This window comes from Felis catus, chromosome A3, assembly GCF_018350175.1.
Source record: "Felis catus isolate Fca126 chromosome A3, F.catus_Fca126_mat1.0, whole genome shotgun sequence".
Taxonomy (NCBI): Eukaryota; Metazoa; Chordata; class Mammalia; order Carnivora; family Felidae; genus Felis; species Felis catus.
In genome coordinates this window covers 86,551,543-86,573,371 of record NC_058370.1, presented here as the reverse complement: position 1 = coordinate 86,573,371, position 21,829 = coordinate 86,551,543, and the positions used below count along the sequence as shown (strand labels likewise).

Sequence of the window (21,829 nt, the reverse complement as noted above, 5' to 3'; positions counted from 1 at the left end):
GAGAAGAAACCATTTGCTGATGGAAGTGTTGCTGTCATCATTGCGAAACAAAAAACCCCAAGGCCCCAAGTACATACTCAGGGCCACATGGATCTGTCCACAGGCACCAGTGAGCGCCCACTTCCCTGCCCCACGACTCCAAATGACTAGCCTCACTGCATCTCCCTTCAGCAGCATTAGGTTTTCTGGCTGCTTCTCTTTGCCCCTCCTCCCCCTTGTCCCTGCCTTGCTAAGGTCTCACACACTCCGTTTCCTGTCTTTGCTTCTGCTATTTCCTCTGCCTAGAGTGCCCTTCTCATTCATTTTCTAGTGTTATGAAAGTAATCCTATTCTTTAACTTTCTCCTACTCATTCAGAAACATGTTTGAGAGCTGGCTTTGTGCTAGGCAGGCTTTGGAATAGAGGAACTAAGAAGACACAGGCCCCTTAGAGCTCACAAATATGTATGTTCAAATTCTGGCCCAGCCATATAATAGTTGTGAAAGATTCTGTTTTGAGTTGTTTTTAGTTTATATTTTTTTCAAGACTTAAATACTCGAATAGATGAACTAAGCTTATTACTAAAAACTTCAAGCAATTCCCCGAGGGGCCCTCCTCTGTCATTTCAAGGTTCCAGGGGCAACCCCTTTTTGTTGATTTATTTGATATGTTTCTGAATAACATGCTGATATTGCCAGCTCCTGATTTTTTTTTTTCCTCCCTTTTAGGTATTATATGGTATGGAATGTAAATATTTAGCTTTTTCATCCCCTGTATACCCTTTTCCCCAAATACCTTGCAGTCATTCTCATTTTCCATTCTGCTACAACAGCAGTTAAATTTTGGCAGTGTGTTAGTTACAGTAGTATGAGTTTTTACATGTAAGAAAACACTATTCTTGAAGAATCTTCTTGTGGACTAGGATTACTATCTCTTTTCTATATAACTCTCTTTCCATTGGAATTAACGATCTTTTTCAATTTTTTTGTCTGTCTTCTCTGTGTACTTTTCAGCAGTTTAACCCCAAACTCTCTCTAGGTTGTCGAAATCATTTTTTTAATACTTTTAAATGCATTTATGTGTTCTGCCCATTTTATCTTCTTGAAGAAATCTGTCTTCTAACTCCATGAAATCTGAATTGGTTGCTCTCTAGGCCTGATTTACAGTCTTACCTTGGAATTTCTTACTCATTCCCTTTGCCTCACTTTTTTGTTCAATTTCCTGACTCGTTTTTTGTTTTACTTCCTCATTGTGGTGGAGCTTATCCTGTGGTAGCTTCCTTATGCATGGTAGGTAAAGTTTCGAGACCTTCGAGGTCTAGAAGTGTATTTTATGCTCACACATGTGAAATCTTATTTTAAAAAAAAATATATATTTTTTACGTTTATTTATTTTTGATAGAGAGAGACAGAGCACAAGTGGGGGAGGGGCAGAGAGAGAAGGAGACACAGAATTGGAAGCAGGCTCTAGGCTCCGAGCTGTCAGCACAGAGCCCGACGCGGGGCTCGAACCCACAAACAGCGAGATCATGACCTGAGCCGAAGTCGGACGCCCAACTGACTGAGCCACCCCAGGCATCCCATGTGAAATCTTATTAAAAAAAAAAAAAAAAAATTCTGGCTTAGAAATAATTTCATTTAGATATTTCTTGGAAGCATTACTGTACCATATTTTAGCTTTCATTGTTGTACATAGGAAGTCTTGAGTCATTCTAATATTTGGCCCTTTGGGTGTGACCCTAGAAATTTCTCCCTAGAAATTTATCAATTTCCCTTTTGTTTACAGTGTTCTGAAATATCTTGATGATATACCTTGCTGTATACACTTTTTATTTATTAACAAATGGTGTTCCCATGTAATCCAGAGACTCCCATCCTTGCACTGTGAGGAATTTTGGTTTGTCTCATTTGGTGATTTCCTTTTCTGTCTTCCTTTTGCCTGAAATTGCTGTTATTCAGATGTTGGTTCTTGCTTAATTGATTTTCTAATTTTCTTATTTTCTCCCTTTTATTTTTCATTTCTTTGTTTTCTTTTTTTCCCCCCTCTACATTCTGGTGATTTCCTCAGCTTTACAGCCATGCCGTTGAATTTTTTATTTATCAGGCTTTAAAATGTTTAAGACCTTTGTGTTTGTTTTTGTTTTGTTTTATGTTTAATTTTGATGAAGTGCAGTTTATCATTTCTCCTTTTTTGTAGAACATGTTTTTGGTGTCATTTCTAAGAACTCTGCCTACCCCTTGCTTCTGAAGATTTTTGTCCTGTTTTTTTCCTAAAAGTTTTATAGTTTTACATTTTACATTTAAGTCTGTGATTCATTTTGAATAAATTTTTATGGCAGGTATGAGACGTAGGTTGAGGTTCATTTTTTTTGCCTATGGGTCTCCATTTGCTCTAGCACCCTTTGTTGAAAGGCTGTCTTTCCTCCATTGAATATGTTTGTCAGAACTCAGTTGGGCGTATTTGTGAGGGTCCATCTCCAGACCCTTCTTTATGCTGTTCCATTAATCTATATGTCTGTCCCTCCACCAGTACCACACAACCTTCATTACTGTAGCTTTATAATAAGTCTTGAAATCAGACTGATTCCACCTACTTCTTTTTTTTTCTTTCTAAAATTGTTTTACCTATTCTAGTTCTTTTGCCTTTTCATATAAATTTTAGAATAATCTTTATCTACAGAATATCTGGCAAGTATTTTGATAGGAAATCCATTAAACCTTTTTATGAACTTGGGGAGAATTGACATCTTTTCTGTGTAGTTTTCCAATAAATGAACATGGTGCATCTCTCTACTTATTTGCATCTTTGATTTTTTTTTTCATCAGTGTTATGTAGGATTTGTACATGTTCTTAGATTTATACATAGGTTTTCTTTGTTTTGTTTTGAGTGATTATAAATGGTATTGGATTTTTCATTTTGGTGTCCCTGTGTTTATTACTAGTATGTAGAAAACCAATTGATTATTCTGTATTTATCTTATATCCTTTAACCTTGCTGAACTTGTTTACTACTTCTTGAATTTTTTTTTTAGATTACTTAGGATTTTCTATATAGACCATTTTGTCATCTGCAAAGAGAGGCAGTTTTATTTCTTCCTTTCTAATCTGCATCCTTTTAATTTCCTTTTCTAGCCTTAATTGCATTGGCTAGAATTTGCAGTACTATGCTGAGTAACAATGGTGAGTGGACATCCTTGTCTTCTTCCCAAGTCTTAGGAGGAAAGAAGACTTTCACCATTAAGCATATGGTTAGCTGTAGTTTTTAAAATTTTTTCTTTCTTTTTTTTTTATTTTTAAAGTTTATTTATTTTGAGAGAGTCAGAGACAGCATGAGTGGGGGAGAGGCAGAGAGAGAGAGGGAGAATCCCAAGCAGGCTCCATACTGCCAGCACAGAGCCCAATGGGGGACTTGAACTCACAAAACTGCAAGATCATGACCTGAGCTGAAACTAAGAGTCGGACACTTAACCAACTGAGCCATTCAGGCATGCCTAAAATTTTTTCTTTAATATTTATTTATTTTAAGAGAGAGAGAGAGAGAGAGAGAGAGAGAGAGCGTGCGCGCGCCTGGGGGAAGGGCAGAGAGAGAGGGACAGAGAGAGCATCCCAAGCAGGCTCCAAGCTGTCAGCACAGAGCCTGATGCAAGGATCAAACCCATGAACCATAAGATCATGGCCTGACCTGAAATCATGACCTCAACCAACTGAGCCACTCAGGTGCCCCTGTAGTTTTTAAAAATACATTAAAAAAATAAATAAATTTGAGGAAGTTTCCCTCTATTCCTATTTTTCTAAGAGGTTTGTTTCTTTTTTTTTTTTTTTTTTACCATGAATGAAAGTTGAAATTTGTTAAATATTTTTTCTGCATTGATTGATATGCTCATGATTTTTCTTATTTAGCTTTAATATAGGGCATTGTATTGACTGATTTTCAAATATTGAATCAGCCTTACATCCCTGCAATAATCCCCACTTGGTCATGGCCTATAATTATTTTTATTATGTTTTTGAATTCTATTTGTGAATATTTTGGTTAGGATTTTTACATCTATAATCGTGAGGGATAATGGCATGCAGATTTTTGGTTTTATTCAGCTTTTTCTGGTTTTGGTATTAGGGTAATTCTGGATTTATAATATGAGTTAGGAAGTGTACCCTTCTCTTCTGTTTTGTGGAAGAGAGATTTTGTAGAATTGGTGTTTATTCTTCCTTAAGCATTTGTTGGAATTCTCCAGTGAAACCATCTGGGCCTGGGGATTTCTTTTTTGGGAGTTATTAAGTTACAAATTCAGTTTCCTTAATAGTTATAAGGCTATTCACAAGTGTCCGTCAACTAATGAATGGATAAAGAAGATGTGGTATACATATGCAATGGAATACTACTCAGCGACGAAAAAAAAAATAAAATTTTGCCATTCGCAACAATGTGGATGGAACTGGAGGGTACTATGCTAAATGAAATAAACCAGTCAGAGAAAGACAGATACCATATGTTTTCACTCATATGTGTAATTTGAGAAACCTAACAGAAGGCTATAGGAGAAGGGAAGGAAAAATAAGTTATATACAGAGAGGGAGGCAAACCATAAGCGACTCTTAAATACAGAGAACAAACTGAGGGTTGATGGGGGTTGGGGGTTATGAGGGGTGGGGAAAATGGGTGATGGGCACTGAGGAGGGCAGTTGTTGGGATAAGCACTGAGTTTGTATGTAAGTGAAGAATCATAGGAATCTACTCCTGAAGCTAAGAGCACCCTGTATGTTAGCTAACTTGACAATAAATTATAAAAACAAAAATAAAAACAAAAACAATAGTTATGGGGCTATTCCGATTATCCATTTTATATTGGGTAAGTTGTGATAGCTTGTATCTTTGAGGAATTGGTCCATTTCAATTAAGTCAAATGTATGCATGTAGAGTTAGTTGTTAGTGATATTCTTGTATTATCTCTGTTGATGTGTGCCATGTCTATGGCAATATCCCCTGATTCATTCCTGTTATTGATAACTTATATCTTGTATTTCTTTTTTTCTTTATTGGTGTTGCTAGAGATTTGCCAGTTGATGTTTTCAAAGGACCATCTCTTTGTTTTATTGATTCTCTATTTTTTCATTTTTTACTTCATTGATTTTTATTCTTATATTTATTATTTCCCTCTTTCTTTTTGCTCTGGGTTGATTTATCTATCTATCTATCTATCTATCTATTTATTTATTTATTTATTTAATGTTTATTTAGTTTTGAGAGAGAAAGTGAGAGACAGAGCGTAAGTGAGGGTGGGGCAGAGAGAGAGGGAGGCACAGATCTGAAGCAGGCGCCAGGCTCTGAGGTGTCAGTGTAGAGCCGAACGCTGGGCTTGAGGTCATGAACCACAAGATCATGACCTGAGCCAAAGTCGGATGCTTAACCAGCTGAGCCACCCAGGCGCCCTAGGTTTATTTTGTTCTTCTTTTCCTAGATACTTGAGGTGGGAGTTGACACATTGACATATCATTATCACCTAGAGTCTATAGTTTATATTAAGGTTTACTCTTGGTATTGTACATTGAGTTTGGAATTGTATTAGGGGTTTGACAAATGTATAGCATGTATCTACCATTATAGTATCATATGGGACAGTTTCACTGCTCCAGACATCCCCTGTGCTCTGCCTGTTTATTCCACCAAATCTCCCAACACCCGATAACCATTGATTTTTATTTTATTGCCCTATTAGTTTTGCCTTTTTCAGAACATCGTATAGTTGGAATTATTCAGTGTGTAACCTTAACAGATTGGCTTCTTTCACTTAATACGCATTTTGGGTTCTTCCATGTCTTTTCATGGTTTGATAGCTCATTTCTTTGTAGAGCAGAATGATATTCCGTTGTATGGTTATTTCACAGTTCATCCATTGGTCTGTTGAAGAACATCTTGGTTGCTTCCAAGTGTTAGCAATTGTGAATAAAGCTGTCATAAACATCTGTGTGCAGATTTTGTGTGGGTATAAATTTTCAACTCATTTGGATATATTTCATAGATTATCAACTAAGGAATTATTATTTCAATTTTGAAGATCTTTCTGTTTATAAGCCAATATTTAAATTTTATTTTATTTTAATTTTACTCTAACTTTTAAAAATATTTTTTTTTATTGTGGTCAAAACCATACAACTTAAAATTTACCATCTTAACCGCTTCTTAAAATATTTATGTATTTTGAGAGCGCGAGAGAGTGCGCATGGGTGCGTGAGTGCAGGGGGAGGATCAGAGAGAGAGGAGAGAGAGAATCCCAAGCAGGCTCTGCACTGATGCAGGGCTGTATCAAATTGTATGACCTAAGCCAAAATTCTGAGTTGGACGCTTACCTGACTGAGCCCCCCAGGTGCCCAGCAACTTAACCATTTTTAAGGGTATAGTATTAACTGTTGGCACAGTGTTACGCAGCTGATCTGGAGAACTTATTTATCTAGTATAACTGAAGCTTTATACCATTGAATAGCAATTCCCCGTTTCTCCTCCCGCCCCAGCTCCTGACAACTACCATTCTAGTCTCAGCTTCTATGAGTTCAGCTGTTTATATACTTCATGTAAGTGGAATCATACAGTATTTGTCCTTCTATGACTGGCTTATTTCACTTACTGTAATATTCTCGAGGTTCATCCATATTGTAGAAATGACAAGATTTCTTTCTCTTTTAAGATTGAGTCATATTCCACTATATGTATATGCCACATTTTCTTTAGCCGTTTATCCATCGATGGACATTTAGGCTGCTTCCGCCCCTTGGTTAGTGTGAATAATGTAATGAACGTGGGTGTGCAAATATCTCTTCGAGATCCTGTTTTTAATTCTTTTGGATTTACACCAAGAAGTGGGATTGCTGGGTAATATGGTAATTCTGTGTTTAATTTTCTGTTTTTCATAGTGGCTATACCAATTTACATTCCCACCAACAGTGCCACAAGGATTCTAATATCTCCGCATTCTTGCCAGCACTTGTTATTTTTTGTTTGTTTAGTGATGGCATCCTAATAGGCATGAAATGTTCTCTCCTTGTGATTTTCATTTGCATTTTCCTGATGCTTAGTGATGTTGAGCATCTTTTCCTATACTTGTTAGCCATTTTTTTGTAAAACTTTTAAATATTTATTCTAATTAATGTTATATATAATATAGATATTAGATATATGTGTTATATGTAATATGTACTTATGTATGTTTTTTATGTATTAATGTTTTATACATATACCGTGTGTTTGTGCGAAGACAGAAGTCTAGGCTCTGCACTTGGCTTTTGCTGGCACATTGTGGGGAGGGGCTGCAGTTTTTTCTGTGGTTTTGGCTGGAGTAGAGTAGTTAGTGGCTGTACGTTTCTGTCTTGCCGGGCTGCCCCCTTCCTGGGTTTGGCTAGAGAGAGCAGGCTTTTACTGGGGCTTTTTTTATCTACGCCCATTAATGTTTTTAGTTAGCCGGCTTCTTCAGTTTCTAGTCTGGGATGTATGGGACAAGAAGATAACACAGAGAGCTCACCATCATCTCATTCCTTGGGTTCCAAAGTTTCTAGTCTGTCTGCTTTCTGTCCACATTTCAGACCCTTTTTGTTATGCTTTTTAAAATGTATACTAGTGTCCAGAGTGTTTAGTTGTTCTTAGAAGGAAGAATAGGCGAAAATACATCTCCATTTTCCCGGAAATGGAAGTCTTCAGTTTATGCTTTTTAAAAAACAAATTCATTACAACATTTAGTAAGCCTTTAGAAGGAAGCAGAGATTAAACCAAGTATTCAACTTACTTACAGTTTTTTTCCTACCATTTTTAATCAAAAGCCCCGCATGATGTCTTTAACCCTCTAGGCTCAGACTTCTGTGCAATATAGGCCATACCCTAGCCCTTCCTCTCTCAAATGGTGTCAGGATTGTGAAAGGAGTTGGAAGGGATAATGTGCTTTATAACATGCTAAAGCTTATGTGTTAATGATCAAAGAAGCAGAGTCCTCTCTGCACTTACCCCAGAGTAAGGATATATACCCACATCTCACCCAAACTCAAGAATGATCAGTGGTTTCACTAGAGACATTTAATTTTGACAAATGCTATGTGCCATTTACCAGAGTGTGATATGAGTCTTTGGGTACATCTGGGATATGTGCCCTGATGAAACCAAAACGATTTTGGTTTCTGATGAACAGTTGGAAGTTGGGGTTTTGGGCTTCAGGTTCCTTTGCCTAAAGGCAGGAAAAGATTAATTATCTTCAGACTTAAAGGGATAAGATCTCTAGCTCAAGATGGATCAAGTGCTGTTCTGTGTTCACATCTCCTGGCCCAGACAGGTTACATCCGCAGCGAGCTTGATAGTGAGGACACTGAGGTGCCACCAGTCATGTTTGCAGACCTTCTTTCAACAAAAGAGATATCAAAAGATTTGAGGCAGGAAAATGTTTCCATATTCCTAAAAGGGAGAAAGGTAGAATGCGTACAGTAGGGACATCGAGATAGATGGGGGACAAGAATCTGGAACGTATAAAAGATGCTTTGAAGGGCGCTTGGGTGGCTTAGTCGGTTAAGCGGCCGACTTCGGCTCAGGTCATGATCTCGCAGTCCGTGAGTTCGAGCCCCGCGTCGGGCTCTGTGCTGACAGCTCAGAGCCTGGAGCCTGTTTCAGATTCTTTGTCTCCCTCTCTCTGTGACCCTCCCCCGTTCATGCTCTGTCTCTCTCTGTCTCAAAAATAAATAAACGTTAAAAAAAAAATTAAAAAAAAAAAGATGCTTTGATGCTATTTTTTGTGTAAGAAAAGGTGTGTGTGTGTGTGTGTGTGTGTGTGTGTGTGTGTGTGTGTGTGTCTGTGTACATACGTAATACATACTGTTTGGATTTGCCTGAACAAAACACTGAAAAGATGAGTGAGAAGGAGAGATAGAGAGAGGGAGGGTAAAAGGGAGGAAGGGAGGGTTCCTTATAGGGGATGAGTATTGGAGTAGAAAATAATTTCCTACTATATATTTCTTTCTTTTTGAATGTTAATGTATTACTTATTTAAAATAATTTTTTAATGTTTATTTATTTTTGAGAGAGAGAGAGAGAGAGAGACAGCATGAGGGGGGTGGGAGGGTCAGAGAGGGAGACACAGAATTTAAAGCAGGCTCCAGGCTCTGAGCTGTCGGCACAGAGCCTGATGCAGGGCTCAAACCCACGAACCGTGAGATCGTGACCTGAGCCGAAGTCAGAGGCCCAACCGACTGAGCCACCCAGGCGCCCCAATATATTTTATTTTTAAAATAAAATAAAATTTTAAGTTATTTTGTAGTCACTTGGGTAAATAAGCAGGGATCCAAAGAGCCTTCAGGTTGGATAAGAGCAGGCCATGTCATATCAACATCATGGTTTCTCTGGGAAGGTTTCTGGATAGGAAGCTCGGGATTGTGCACTAGGTCCAGTGTCTGTGGATCGTATCCTTTGGGTAAGGACACTCACCAGAGATCTGTGAGCAAGTTGGAGAGTCTAGGCTGGATGCCAGGAATAATAGCTACTGTGTATAATGATTTCTGACCAGTGATTTGATATTAATCTTAGAAACTTTCTAAGAAAAAAGCCCTGCAGCTTACCATTAGCTTTATGTTATTTTACATTTAATAAAGAACTTGATTAAAGAGATAGAAGACATACTTATCAATTATGTACCTAATACAAAGTTGGAAGATATAACAACTACATTGGGCAATAGAATCAGGGTCTAAAACAATCCTTACCAATTGAAGCAATGGAGTGATTCTAATGAGATGAAATAACAAGGCAAGGTCATACACTTGGATTTTTATTTTATTTTAACAACTTTACAAGCATAGTTCTGGGAAGGTGGAGATTTAAAGCAGCATAAGTGGAAAAAGTCTCAAGTATTTTAGTGGTCAGTTAACTCAGTATGAATATGTAGTGTAATGTGGCTGCCAAAAGAAAAAGAATACCATTTTTAGCTACATTAATAAAATTAATAGTAGGTGATAGTACTCGTCTACTCTGCAGGAGTCCAACGACACCTGGAGTATTAACTGGGGCCATGCTTATAAAAAGGATATAGACAAAGCAAAGCATTTACATGGGAGCAGCCAAAATGGTGATGCAACTAAAAGACGTGTCATTGAAAGTGGGTATATTTAACCCATTTGGCGACGTCATATTCCATTCTGTGTATATATAACATTTTGTATATCCTAATGGACATTGGGGTTGTTTCTGCTTTTTGGTATTATGAATAATGCTGCTAAGGACATTTGTGTTCAAATTTTTGTGTGAATATGATATTTCATTTCCCTTGGGTATATACACAGAAGTGAAATTGTTGGTTCAAGTGGTAAGTCTACTCTTTGAGAAAATGCCAAACCATTTTCCACAGAAGCTGCACTATTTTATATTCTATCAGCAATGTATGAAGGTCCCAGTGTCCACATCCTCGCCAACATTTTTTATTATTTCTGTTTTTAATTATAGTCATCCTCGTGGTTGTAGACTGATATCTCATTATGGTTTTGATTTGTGTTTTCCAAGTGATTAATGGCGTTGAGCATCTTTTCATGTGCCTATCAGCCATTTGTATATGTTCTTTGGAGAAATTTACATTCAGATCCTTTACCAGTTTTTACATTGTGTTGCCTTTTTATTGTTGAGCTTTAAGGCTTCTTTATAGTCTGGATACTGGATCCTTATCATGTGTATGATTTGCACATATTTCTTTCCCCATTCTTTATGTATGTGTGTGTGTGTGTGTGTGTGTGTGTGTGTGTGTATTATATATGTATGTATATCATATATGTATATATTACACATATATGTATATATGTGTATATATTACACATATATGTTTATATGTTTATATGTATATATACATACATTATATATATGAAGTTTATTTATTTATTTTGAGAGAGAAAGAGCATGAGTGAGCCAGGGAGGGGCAGAGAGAGAAGGAGAACGAGAATCTGCCAGTGCAGAGCCTGATGCAGGACTCAACTCTGCAAACCAGGAGATCATGACTTGAGCCCAAATCAAGAGTCAGATGCTTTACTGACTGAGCCTCCCAGGAACTCCCTATATAACGTTAGTTTAAAAATAAGGTTTAAAATAACAACTCAAACTCCTTAGACTTATCACTGATTAAATTGTAAAATATAAACTGATCCGATCTGTAATTTAACTGAACATTTCCCACTCCCCAAAAAATCAGGTTTTGACTTAGATTCATCATATAGACTTTTATCTCAATACCACAAATAATAATTGTAGCCAAGGGCATCAAGGCATCTTCCCTATATCCTGTCTTTTCCTGAGGCCTTGAGCTCCAATACCATGTGGGTTCCATCCCATACCTCTATGTCCATTTCTGTTCTCCAAGCCTAGGACCGGGCTTGTAATGAAAGTCGGGGAATCTTGGACCTCCTCTGGCCTGTTAATATGGAGAACTGAGCAGTGTACCCCCTGTGTGAGTCAGTCTCACTTTGCGGTAAGATTTTTCTCCTGACCTTTTCTGCATTTCACATCCATTCAAATTGATCTTCTCCATCAGTTACAGACTAGTGAGGTTTTACTGTAAAATCTGAGATGCTGCTGTATCATCAAGTCGTTAAAAGTGAGTTCCATCGTCTCTCTCCAAAGAGGAGATCTTTTCTGCTTGGACATATCTCAGGAACTCTGCAGAAGACAAATGAACAGGAATTTGAGCTTGAACTGATCAGCAGACAGCTTGGCAACTGTTCTAGGATGCCATCTGCAGATGTTAATTATCCAGTTTGGGTCTTCTAATAGCTCTTGACCTCCTCTTGGCTCTACCAAATGCTTTTTTTCCTTCCTGATTTTTTATTATTCCTCTTGGGGTGAGACAAATCAGAGGTAACACTGCTGATTCTTTTTTTTTTTTTTTCAACATTTATTTATTTTTGGGACAGAGAGAGACAGAGCATGAGCAGGGGAGGGGCAGAGAGAGAGGGAGACACAGAATCAGAAACAGGCTCCAGGCTCCGAGCCATCAGCCCAGAGCCCGACGCGGGGCTCAAACTCGCGGACCGTGAGATCGTGACCTGGCTGAAGTCGGACGCTTAACCGACTGTGCCATCCAGGCGCCCTGCTGATTCTTTTTCAAACAGTTAAATGTAGATGAATTACTAATGTGGAAACATTAGTTTTTCATTCCTCTTGTGAACATTTGGAGAACATGATCTTCTGCTCTATTTTGGCTTCAAAAACTTCTCTCCAGTTCTTCCTACTTCCCAGACTGTGTAAACGAAATCAAGTTTTTGAAGAGTTGGTGATGAGACTGAAAAGCAGCGGGAACAACAGGCCTTGTGACATGAACCCTGAAGTCATTTTCTGTTGTGGAGGAACTTGAAGAAGAGGGACCGCTTTTCTGCTTCATCATCTCCCTTGTCTGTTATCCAAAGTAGTTGCTCGAAGCCTTTTATTTCTCTCATCAAGCTTCTTTCTCATTCCCTTACACTGCAAACGTGGTCTTGCTCTCTACCAAAAACAGAACAATAGATCGGAACTCAATGAAATTCCCTTTTCTCCAGCTGTAAACCAGTATGCATATCCATCTTTGTTTCCTTCCTGCTCTTCTTTCTAAGACCAGTCCCTTTAACAGTGCTCTCAGTCCCTGCCCCTTCTTCCTGCAGGACTTGGTTCCAGCAGTTATCCTTTGTCCTCTCCTATATGCTAAAGGTTTCTGCTCCTGGCTGCTTCCACTCTCCCAGGCTCACTTCTTTCCCATCCTAAGAATTCCTTCTCTCCATGCTGTTCCTCTCTGAAGCACGAGATGTTCTAGAGGACTGATTTGTAGTCACCAGCTCTATGTGCTCAACTCTTTGCAAGTCCATTTCTGCTCTCCCCACCGCCCCCCCCATCCCATCCCTTCTCTGAAACTGTTCTCTCATAGGGCTCCAGTGACTTTCCACTGTTAGTTCCAGTGTCACATTTCTGTTTTTGTCTACCTTTCTGAGGCAACAGTCATTCTTACTCCTTCACTCAGTGGAAAGTTCTAAAGAGTTTTAACTTTGATGCTCAGAGTTCAGGTATATTCATTTGATACTATGAGATTTCTTCTTGTCTTGGTATATAATTTCAAATTAAAAGAGACTTTATTTATCACTCTAAGCAGCCAAATCTCTGGTTAGTGTGGTGGTAGTTACCGTTTTTATGGTCTAAACTGCCATGTTTGTATGGTGACTCATAGAACCACTTCTTTTTCCACTCCCCTCTTCCCGAATTTTTTTTTTAAATGTTTTAACTTATTTTTAAGACACAGAGAGACAGAGCATGAGCAGGGGAGGGGCAGAGAGAGAGGGAGACACAGAATCTTAAGCAGGCTCCAGGCTCTGAGCTGTCAGCACAGAGCCTGACGCGGGGCTCGAACTCACGGACTGTGAGATCATGACCTGAGCCGAAGTCGGATGCTTAACCGACTGAGCCACCCAGGCGCCCCCTCTTTGTATTTAAATTATCTGTGCTAATGGAACTGACTGGCTCATTTTGTCTGTATTGGTATCTGTAACTAATACTATATTTCTCTACTCTTCTTTACAGAGAGACCTGTCGGGGCACAAGAACATTGTGGGCTACATTGACTCCAGTATCAACAACGTGAGCAGTGGTGATGTATGGGAAGTGCTCATTCTGATGGACTTCTGTAGGGGTGAGTATATGACCCATACCTTAAGCTCACATTGCTCTGGAACTTTGATTGTCAAGGGCATGGGGGTCATTTCAGTTAATGTGCACTGTGCCCTAATGTATGTTGTTGTGGTTTTAAAGATGTAGAAACTGTGAGGCTAAAAGATACAGAGCATGCTGTCACGTCTTGGTTATTCTTATGGTGGCAAACAATTTGAAATGGTGGATAATGCAAAACTCCCTTTTTGTTAGATTTAGGAAGGTTTGGTGCTTGTGTATGAATGAGAAAGGATGAGGGGGAGAATGAATGTGTTATTTGTGATGCTTTAAAACAAGTGATGAAGGCACATAATAAAGACCCAACTCCAGATGGACTGAAGAAACGATTCAGCCTCTCAACTCCCTCCCTCCTGTGTTCTCTTCTCCACCCACACCACCTTGTGTTGGGGAGGGGGTGGGTGGGACATAATCCTTTTCGTCTAATGGAAATGACCTTTCCTCTCCTTGCTTGCAAGCTGTAATTGCCAGTAAGGCTCCATTCAAACGATGCTGCTGTTACCAGTAGAGTTAAGTAGTTGAAAGCTTGGAGTTTCAAGCCACATTTATCTCCGGAAATCCAGACTGTAGCATGAATTGATTCAGATTTGACTGCGTTTCAAACAGCCAGCCTGGAGGTTTGACTTTTTTTTGGCTTAAGCAGCTGCCACTTATAGGCTTGGGTCACTGTCTCCTGTTTGGTGCCCTGTTTTATAATCATCCTTACTTCCACTGACATTTTCCTTGCCTTTAATGATCCTGACCGTAAGTTAAATATGTTGTTAACCCTCAAAATGTGATGTTAACCAATAATTTTAGCTGTCCTGTAAGAACTCTTAAGCTGATTTTATAAAATACTACCAAATTTGAACTCGACAGTTTGTTTCGTTCTGTCCATTCCCTTTTGGGTGTTAAAATATTTAGAGACGTGGCAGTAGGAGCATCCAGGGATCTGGATAATTTTGTAAGTGAGGTCATCAATCTTACTGTCCTGGAGAATAAATGTTGGGGTAGTATTTCTACATTCTTGGCAGCAAGTAGTTAGTGAAGCCAGAGATACCACGCCGTTCCTAAAGCACAGGCTAAAAAGCTGTCTTCTGGGGCGCCTGGGTGGCTCGGTCGGTTAAGCGTCCCATTTCGGCTCAGGTCATGATCTCGCGGTCCGTGAGTTCAAGCCCCGTGTCGGGCTCTGTGCTGACAGCTCAGAGCCTGGAGCCCGTTTCAGATTCTGTGTCTCCCTCTCTCTCTGCCCCTCCCCTGTTCATGCTGTCTCTCTCTGTCTCAAAAATAAATAAACGTTAAAAAAAAAATTTTTTTTAATAAAAAAAATAAATAAAAAGCTGTCTTCTTCTTGCTCTTGGAGTCTATTGTGTAGTCTGATTCCTACTAAAAGATATGACAGGTTGAACCTTGGGGCCTCATCTCGTACAAATGGGGACAGTAGACCCAAGTGGTTATAGCAGGACCATATTGTCGCTTCTACTAATCTTGAAGATGTAATGAAGGCAGCTCCCGTCTGTAGTGCTTTATAAAATAGACTGTTTTTGATGCGTTAGAAGAGACACTGGATCGCAAGAAGACAAATATGGGCCCGGGAACCAAGACACTTGGGTGCCTCAGCCAGCAATCAGCTCTGTTACCTTGGGCCAGGTTGCTTCTCTGTGGACAGCCGTTCATTGTCTTGGGTAAGTCGTGAGTCTGAGTGTTTCTAACCTCTCCCTTGCTCTGTGTCCCCTCCAGGAGGCCAGGTGGTCAACTTAATGAATCAGCGCCTGCAGACAGGTTTTACAGAGAATGAAGTGCTCCAGATATTTTGTGACACCTGTGAAGCCGTTGCCCGCCTGCACCAGTGCAAAACTCCTATTATCCACCGTGACCTGAAGGTAACAGGCCGCACTGTTTCATGAAGTGTGTTCAGGGTATTTTCCATCTGCCCCAGGGATGGGGAAGATGCTTTGGGCATGTGAGAGAAGCTTCAGGCATGGAAACCTTACATGTCTTACATTCTGCCTGGGGAGAGAAAATAGAAATTAAAATAAAGAAAGTATAAAACAGGTATCACTTTTATTACTTAGGTAGCCTTTAGAAATTCTTTATAATCATCAACTGCCTGAATACATGCTGTTCTTGTTTTTCCTGATAGAGTCCCAGTTTTACTTTTCCAGGGTTATAGAAAATAATACGCTCATTTAAATGGTTTGTGAACAGTGATGCTTGGTTTTTAAAGTCTCTCTCGTATTTTGCAAAATCCATTAAGTGATTATTTAAAAATTTTGTTCTACTAATTACCATCTCCTTGTAGCCGGCCTTTCATATTCTAGTCATTTGACAGCGTTTGTTGAATGGCATTGGCACCCGGGGAGGATTCACTGACACGTGCCATGTACCCTACTAGACGCTTTATGCACACTCTTTGGAGGAAGATGTTCTTCTTTACATTGTATAATCAAGGAAACTCAGGTCACATGACTTGACTGAGGTCATACAACCGGGAAGGAGCAGCACCAGAATGTGAAGCTAGCTCTTCTGATTCTAAATTACAATTTCTTTTCATTATCCCTGTGTTTTGAGAAACACGCTTCATGGCTAATAGCTTATATCAGCATCCCCTGGTGTACTTGTTAAGTGCAGGCTACTGGATTCTGCACTGAATCTGTTGGGCTATAATTTTAATGGTGGTGTCAGGGAAGCCCAGGAATTCATAGCTTAATAATCGCCCTGGGTGGGTTTTGTGTGTTTTAAAGTTTGAGGAGCACAAGGGGCATGCCAGCATTTCTGTTTTGAGGGATTTTTTTTTTCTTCTTAGCTTTTTTTAAAAAATGGAGATATAATTCATACACCATCAAACTCACCCTTTCGAAGCATACAGTTCAGTGGCTTTTACTGTATTTACCAGGCTGTGCAACCATCACACTTCTGACTCCAGAACATTTCGTCTCCCCAAAGGAAACCGTGTGTATCCATCAGCAGTCACTCTTCACTCCCACCTCACCTCGGCCCCAGGCAAACACTAATCTGCTTTCTGTTGCCTGTTCTGTGCATTTCATGTAAACGGGCTCATTCAGTAAGAGGCCTCTCGTGTCTGACGTCTTTCACCAAACGTAATGATGTTGTCAAGGCTTATCAGTGTTGTCGCGTGTAGCACCACTTCATTTCTTCTCATGGCATGATATTCACAGTGTAGATAGACTACATTTTGTTTATCTGGTCACTGATGGACATTTGAGTTGTTTTGACCTTGGATATTCCGAACGAGACCGTGAACACCTGTGTACCTGTTTCAAGTGGGCACATGTCCGTTCTCTTGAGCATCTACCTAGAGGTGGAATTGTTGGGTCGTGTGGTAACTACGGTTAACTCCCTGGGGAACTGCCAAACTGTTTTGTAGAGTGGCTGTGCTGTTTCTATGCCACCAGCAACACATGAGGGTGCCGTTTTCTCCACATCCTCACCAACCCTTACCGTCCTTTTTTATTTTAGCCATCCCGGTTAGTGTAACGTGGTACTTACATCCCGGCGTTTCTGTAGTAAAGCAGTGAGCTTAAGGGAAGATAGGTACCTAACTTCAAAAGCCTTAGATAGCCTCCTCCAGTGTCCCTCTACCCACAGTCAGCCCTTTTTCTAGTAGGAAAGGGAGAATACATTTCAGCAAGTATTATGAGCCTAGCAGAGTACAAGTACATAATTCTGTGGAACGGGGTACAGTAACACGGTATAATACGGTTCCTACTTCCCGGATGCTTTGGTATCGGTGACAGGATATAAATGAAACAAATGAAACGTTTAGATTTGAAACAGAGACAGGTGAAATACAGAACTTTGTAGAACAAAGTGATGAACAAGCAGAGTTATCAAGCTGCTTAACGTACGATCGGGTCGCGGGACCAGGTAACGGAAGTTGGGATCTTCTGGAAAAGTGGGATTTTACAGGCTTGTGGGATTTAAGTGGTCACAAAGAGGACGAAGGACATGTCAGGCAGAGAGCAGATGCTGAGGGCTACCTAGAGAAGGGGACAAGGAGGCCTAGAGCACGCGTGTCTGTCTCCAGGCACACCTGTGACACAGCAAGTGCCTGCCAGGGCATGGAGGTGAGGGCAAAGGAAGGAGGCAGAGAGGGCCACTGAGCACCCTTGTAGAGAGTGCTGATCCTGTGTTCTCGAACAGAATCTTCCTTTATTTTAACTGGATAAAATGAGGCCTCGATGATGAATCATTTCATACCTGTAAATAACACCTACCTAATTTGCACATTCCCAGCATCTCAGTGCTGCTGTGAGGCGGTTGGTTAAGTGTCATCCAGTGATAGGAGCCTGAAGTACAGAGCTCAGGGTCCACCTGGGGACAGGAAGTAGGATGGGAGTAGGAGCCCCGGACTCTTTCTTCGCTGCCCTGAATGGTCCATGAGATATTTTAGCAGAAGAACGTGGAGCAAAGTGGAATTGGAGGAGAGGCTGCCACGCTGGTTCCCAGCTCATCCGTAGCCCTGTACCCCTTGACCCTCCTCCGTGCTCCTGAAAGTCAGCACAGCGCTGGCAACACGCTCTGGGGCTCTGTAGTTGTGTTTTAATGCATCGGGAAGACCGTCAGGCCTGCTGCTGGGTTGCCGGGAGTGATTCAGGAGACTTTGTTTCCATTTCTCCTCTACCTTGGAAATAGGGAATGTAAATAGGGGCCCCTGGGAGGAGGCCTCGATTGTGATTGTTCCAAAAAAGTCCTGTGGCTGTTAATTGCAGTTATTGACTCCTGGTTGTTTTGACTGAAGGTTTCCCAGACTCCCCATATCTTATACTCTGTGCCGTATAGCTGTTTTGGTTAGCAAATTAGATTTTATTGATTTCTACTAATATGTGCCCGGTGGGCAGTCAGTCCGTTTGCCTCCCGCACTGCCAGCCTCCTAAGGCCTGACCAAAAAGTCCCTGTGTACCTGTTGTTTGCCATCACGTAGTCTCGGACACTCTGAGCTACATGTCCAGCCACTACAGTCCTAGCGGTAGCCAGAGCCTAGAAGTTCTTAATTCTCCTGTTGGCCAGAGGAGGTGCTGGTTGCTGATCTGTAGTTGCTTCTCTAAGCAGATTTACATTTGGTGAGGAGGCACCATCTTGAACAAAAGTCAGTACAACATGGAAAAGAGCACAGGCCAGGCCAGCTGCAGATCCCCTTGTGGAGTCAGTGCCACCCTGGGTCTGCTTGTTCACACGCAGAACAGAGGAAAAGCCCCTCTTGCCCTGCCTGCCACGTGTGTGGCCTTCCTTTCAAATTATGTGCGGGAAATAAACCGAAAGCGGTCCCTATCCTGAAGCAGCTTATGTTATAAAAATAACCATTACCAAAGTTCTGTTCGTTATTGGAGGTCTTTCTTCAAATACGATATTTTAGCATATTAATCATTTCCCTGTTTTTGTTTAATTTTTATCTCCCTGAGGAAAGAAAGAGATCATTGCAGATCATGGGGTCATAGAGCTGGGAAGGTCACCTAAGCCAGCCCTCTCCTATTACCAATGAGGAATCCTCTGCCCAGAAAGGCTGTGACCTGCACAGCTAATTCTGTGGTCAAACTAGAACAAAGGCCAAGGGTTTTTCCTCCCATTTGGTGTTTGTTTGTTTGTTTTTGCTCTGTTACACCATGCTGTCTGTCCAGGCACTTAAGAAGGGGTTAAGATTTAATAAGTGCATTCAGATTGAGAAAGTCATGAACGTGTCCTCTTTCGTTGGAAAAGAGATTTTGATTTCGTGAAGTACAATAGGATGAAGATTCTTGTCCCATTTTTAGAATCACAAGTTTGAACACCTACATTTATCTAATCCTCCAAAATTTCTGGTGATTGAAATGCCTGAATGCCATATCTGTTTGGAATAATGTGAAGAGGAAGGGTCAGTAGGAGGTGGCTTTCCAGACCTTTTAGCTACAGCTGTCAGCAGAGTTTGGGAGTGACAGCTTTAATAACCCTCTTAAGCCGATGGGTTGGGAAATAAGGTCAGCAGCATTAAACCCTCAAAGAGCTGGAAGACTGTAGGATTGTAAGCAGTGGTCACCACCATTAGGCTTACATCCTAAGGGACTTTGCCAAAAACAGATCACTAGGAACGTTCTCTGGAGCTTCCAGAAGATGATACACGAATATCCAGTTGGTTGTCTCCCTTCCTTGTCCACCTTAATTCCTCTGGGCCCTGCTCTAGACCTGGCCTGAGTCGCCTGCCCTCTAGACAATTGCACCCACCCTCGTGTTCTCCCTTCTCCTCTCTCACCGTGCTAACCTTCCTAAAACACCTCTCTCCATCTGCTGAGTGTCTCCCTAGTGGCCTTCCTCAGTCTGCCCTCTGTCAGCTGCTCTGGTCCTCTCTCTTTCTCCCTTCATGGTTGCCGGTGTGAACTGCCCTCATTCCTTGATGGCATAATGTGTATCAGTGTAGCGGTGAGGGTGTAGCTTCAGCATGCAGGCAGACTGAGCCCCATCCTGCCCTACCAGCCTAGTGACCTCAGGCATGTTAGGTAACTAGGCTCCATTTTCTCATCTCTTAACTGGGGACAATAAGACTTTGTAAGACTTTGTAAGAATTTCATGAAATCCTGTAGGTAAAAGTGCCTCCTAGTGAGTGCTGCTAGTTGCTGATACGATTGTTATTGTCATCATTCCTGCTTCTCTGCCTTTGGTTCTATTATGAGTTTCACTCACCTAAGTCCTTCACTTCCCCAAGGCCCAGCAGTATCCGGCCTCCCCATTCACAAGGGTGCTAGCCCTTAGTAAGCCCAGTCCCACGTCCTCAGTTTTCTTTGCGGCACTGGTGCCCAGCACAGTACTGTCCCAGCCAAGGTGGCCTGCTTCTGTGCCTCAGATGCTTCAGGCCTGCTCCCTCCTCTCCTCTGAGAGTGCCCCTCCCCCAGGGGGTCTGTGGCTGCCCTTCATTTGGGTCTCTGCTCACCTCATCCCAGTGACCTTTCCAACTGTGCCATTTGCAGTAGCATCCCTCTTCCCCTTAGATATATTTAACCTGTTGGCTTTTTTTTTTTTATAACAGTTATCACCACCTGGAAATTACACTTACTTCCTTACTCTCTTCCACTAGACTCTACACGACACGAGCAGCTGAACTTGGATTTGTTCATAACCTTATCTCCAGAAGCTACTTGGCATATAGTAGGAGTTCAAATGTGTGTGTCTCTCTCTAAAATGAGTGGTAATAACTTCTTAGGTTTATATAGGGAGACTTACAGTTTGCTCTCACATACATTCTCTTGCTTCATAAAAACCATGATAGAAATAGTATTAGCTGTACTTTGCAGATGAGAAACAAGCCCAAAGAGGTTTAAAGGTTTGTTCAAGGTCAGACATCTAAATAGTCCCTGAGCTCTTCTGACCCCCAGGTCCAATGTGGTTGCCGCGCACCAGGCTCTGTGTTAAGTGTGCTGGTGGTGACGAAGGGCAGCGGCCAGCTTGATCTTGGAGGTTTCCACGGATGTTACAAGTCACAGGGACAGACTGAGAAGGCGCAGAGGGTGTGGCCGCTGTTGAGGTGGCTGCTGCTAAGCGAGTTCACCTTCGCAGTCTCATGATCCTCCCAGCAAACCTGCAGAGCCGCCGGAGCAGGGCTTATGGTTCTTACCCACATAAGTATTTCTTTGATATTGATAAGGCTTTCCCCTACGTTGGTATTTCTGGCTTTAGGTCCACTTTTGTACACACCTTTACTTTTTAACTGCTTTTCCTGCAAATACAGTCTTGTGCAATGTTATCTTTATGGGAAGGTTGATAACGGTATAACTGCTGAGTGCTGCCACTCTGGAGCTAACCAGAAATACAAACCGAGTTTTTTAGGTGAGGGGGATAAAAACAAGACAAAAACCCTTATGTGCCTCATCGTTATTCTGTCTTTTGTCTACTCAGTTTTCCTTCCCGCTGACCCCCTCACCCCCACCCCCACCGCCTCTGGCCCAACCCAGTGATTTTGGTCCCTGGAACTACCTTATTTGTATTTTGACGTGAACTCACTTAACAGTGTTTTAGAATGTACAATCTAGCATTAGAAGAATAGAAACTAATTTGGGAAGGGACTGAACACATATAATGGGAGATGCATGGTTTCACGTGAGACCAGGAAGGAAGATCACTGCTAATGGATACTGAATAAGGGATGGAAGGGTATCTGGTGTATGTAAAATACTTGACTGGGTATTGCAGGAG

The 21,829-nt window shown here is 41.1% G+C and overlaps 1 protein-coding gene across 21 annotated transcripts in view; it reads left to right on the top strand.

The window, feature by feature from the left end:
- The window catches only part of AAK1 (AP2 associated kinase 1), a 166,157-nt gene that overhangs the window by 81,437 nt on the left and 62,891 nt on the right, over nt 1–21,829 (top strand). For all 21 annotated transcript variants that reach the window (XM_019827338.3, XM_011281115.4, XM_019827332.3 and 18 more), the window contains 2 exons: nt 13,526–13,634; nt 15,389–15,531. In XM_019827338.3, the coding sequence (XP_019682897.3) occupies nt 13,526–13,634; nt 15,389–15,531 (252 nt within the window). The remainder of the gene's footprint in view (nt 1–13,525; nt 13,635–15,388; nt 15,532–21,829) is intronic.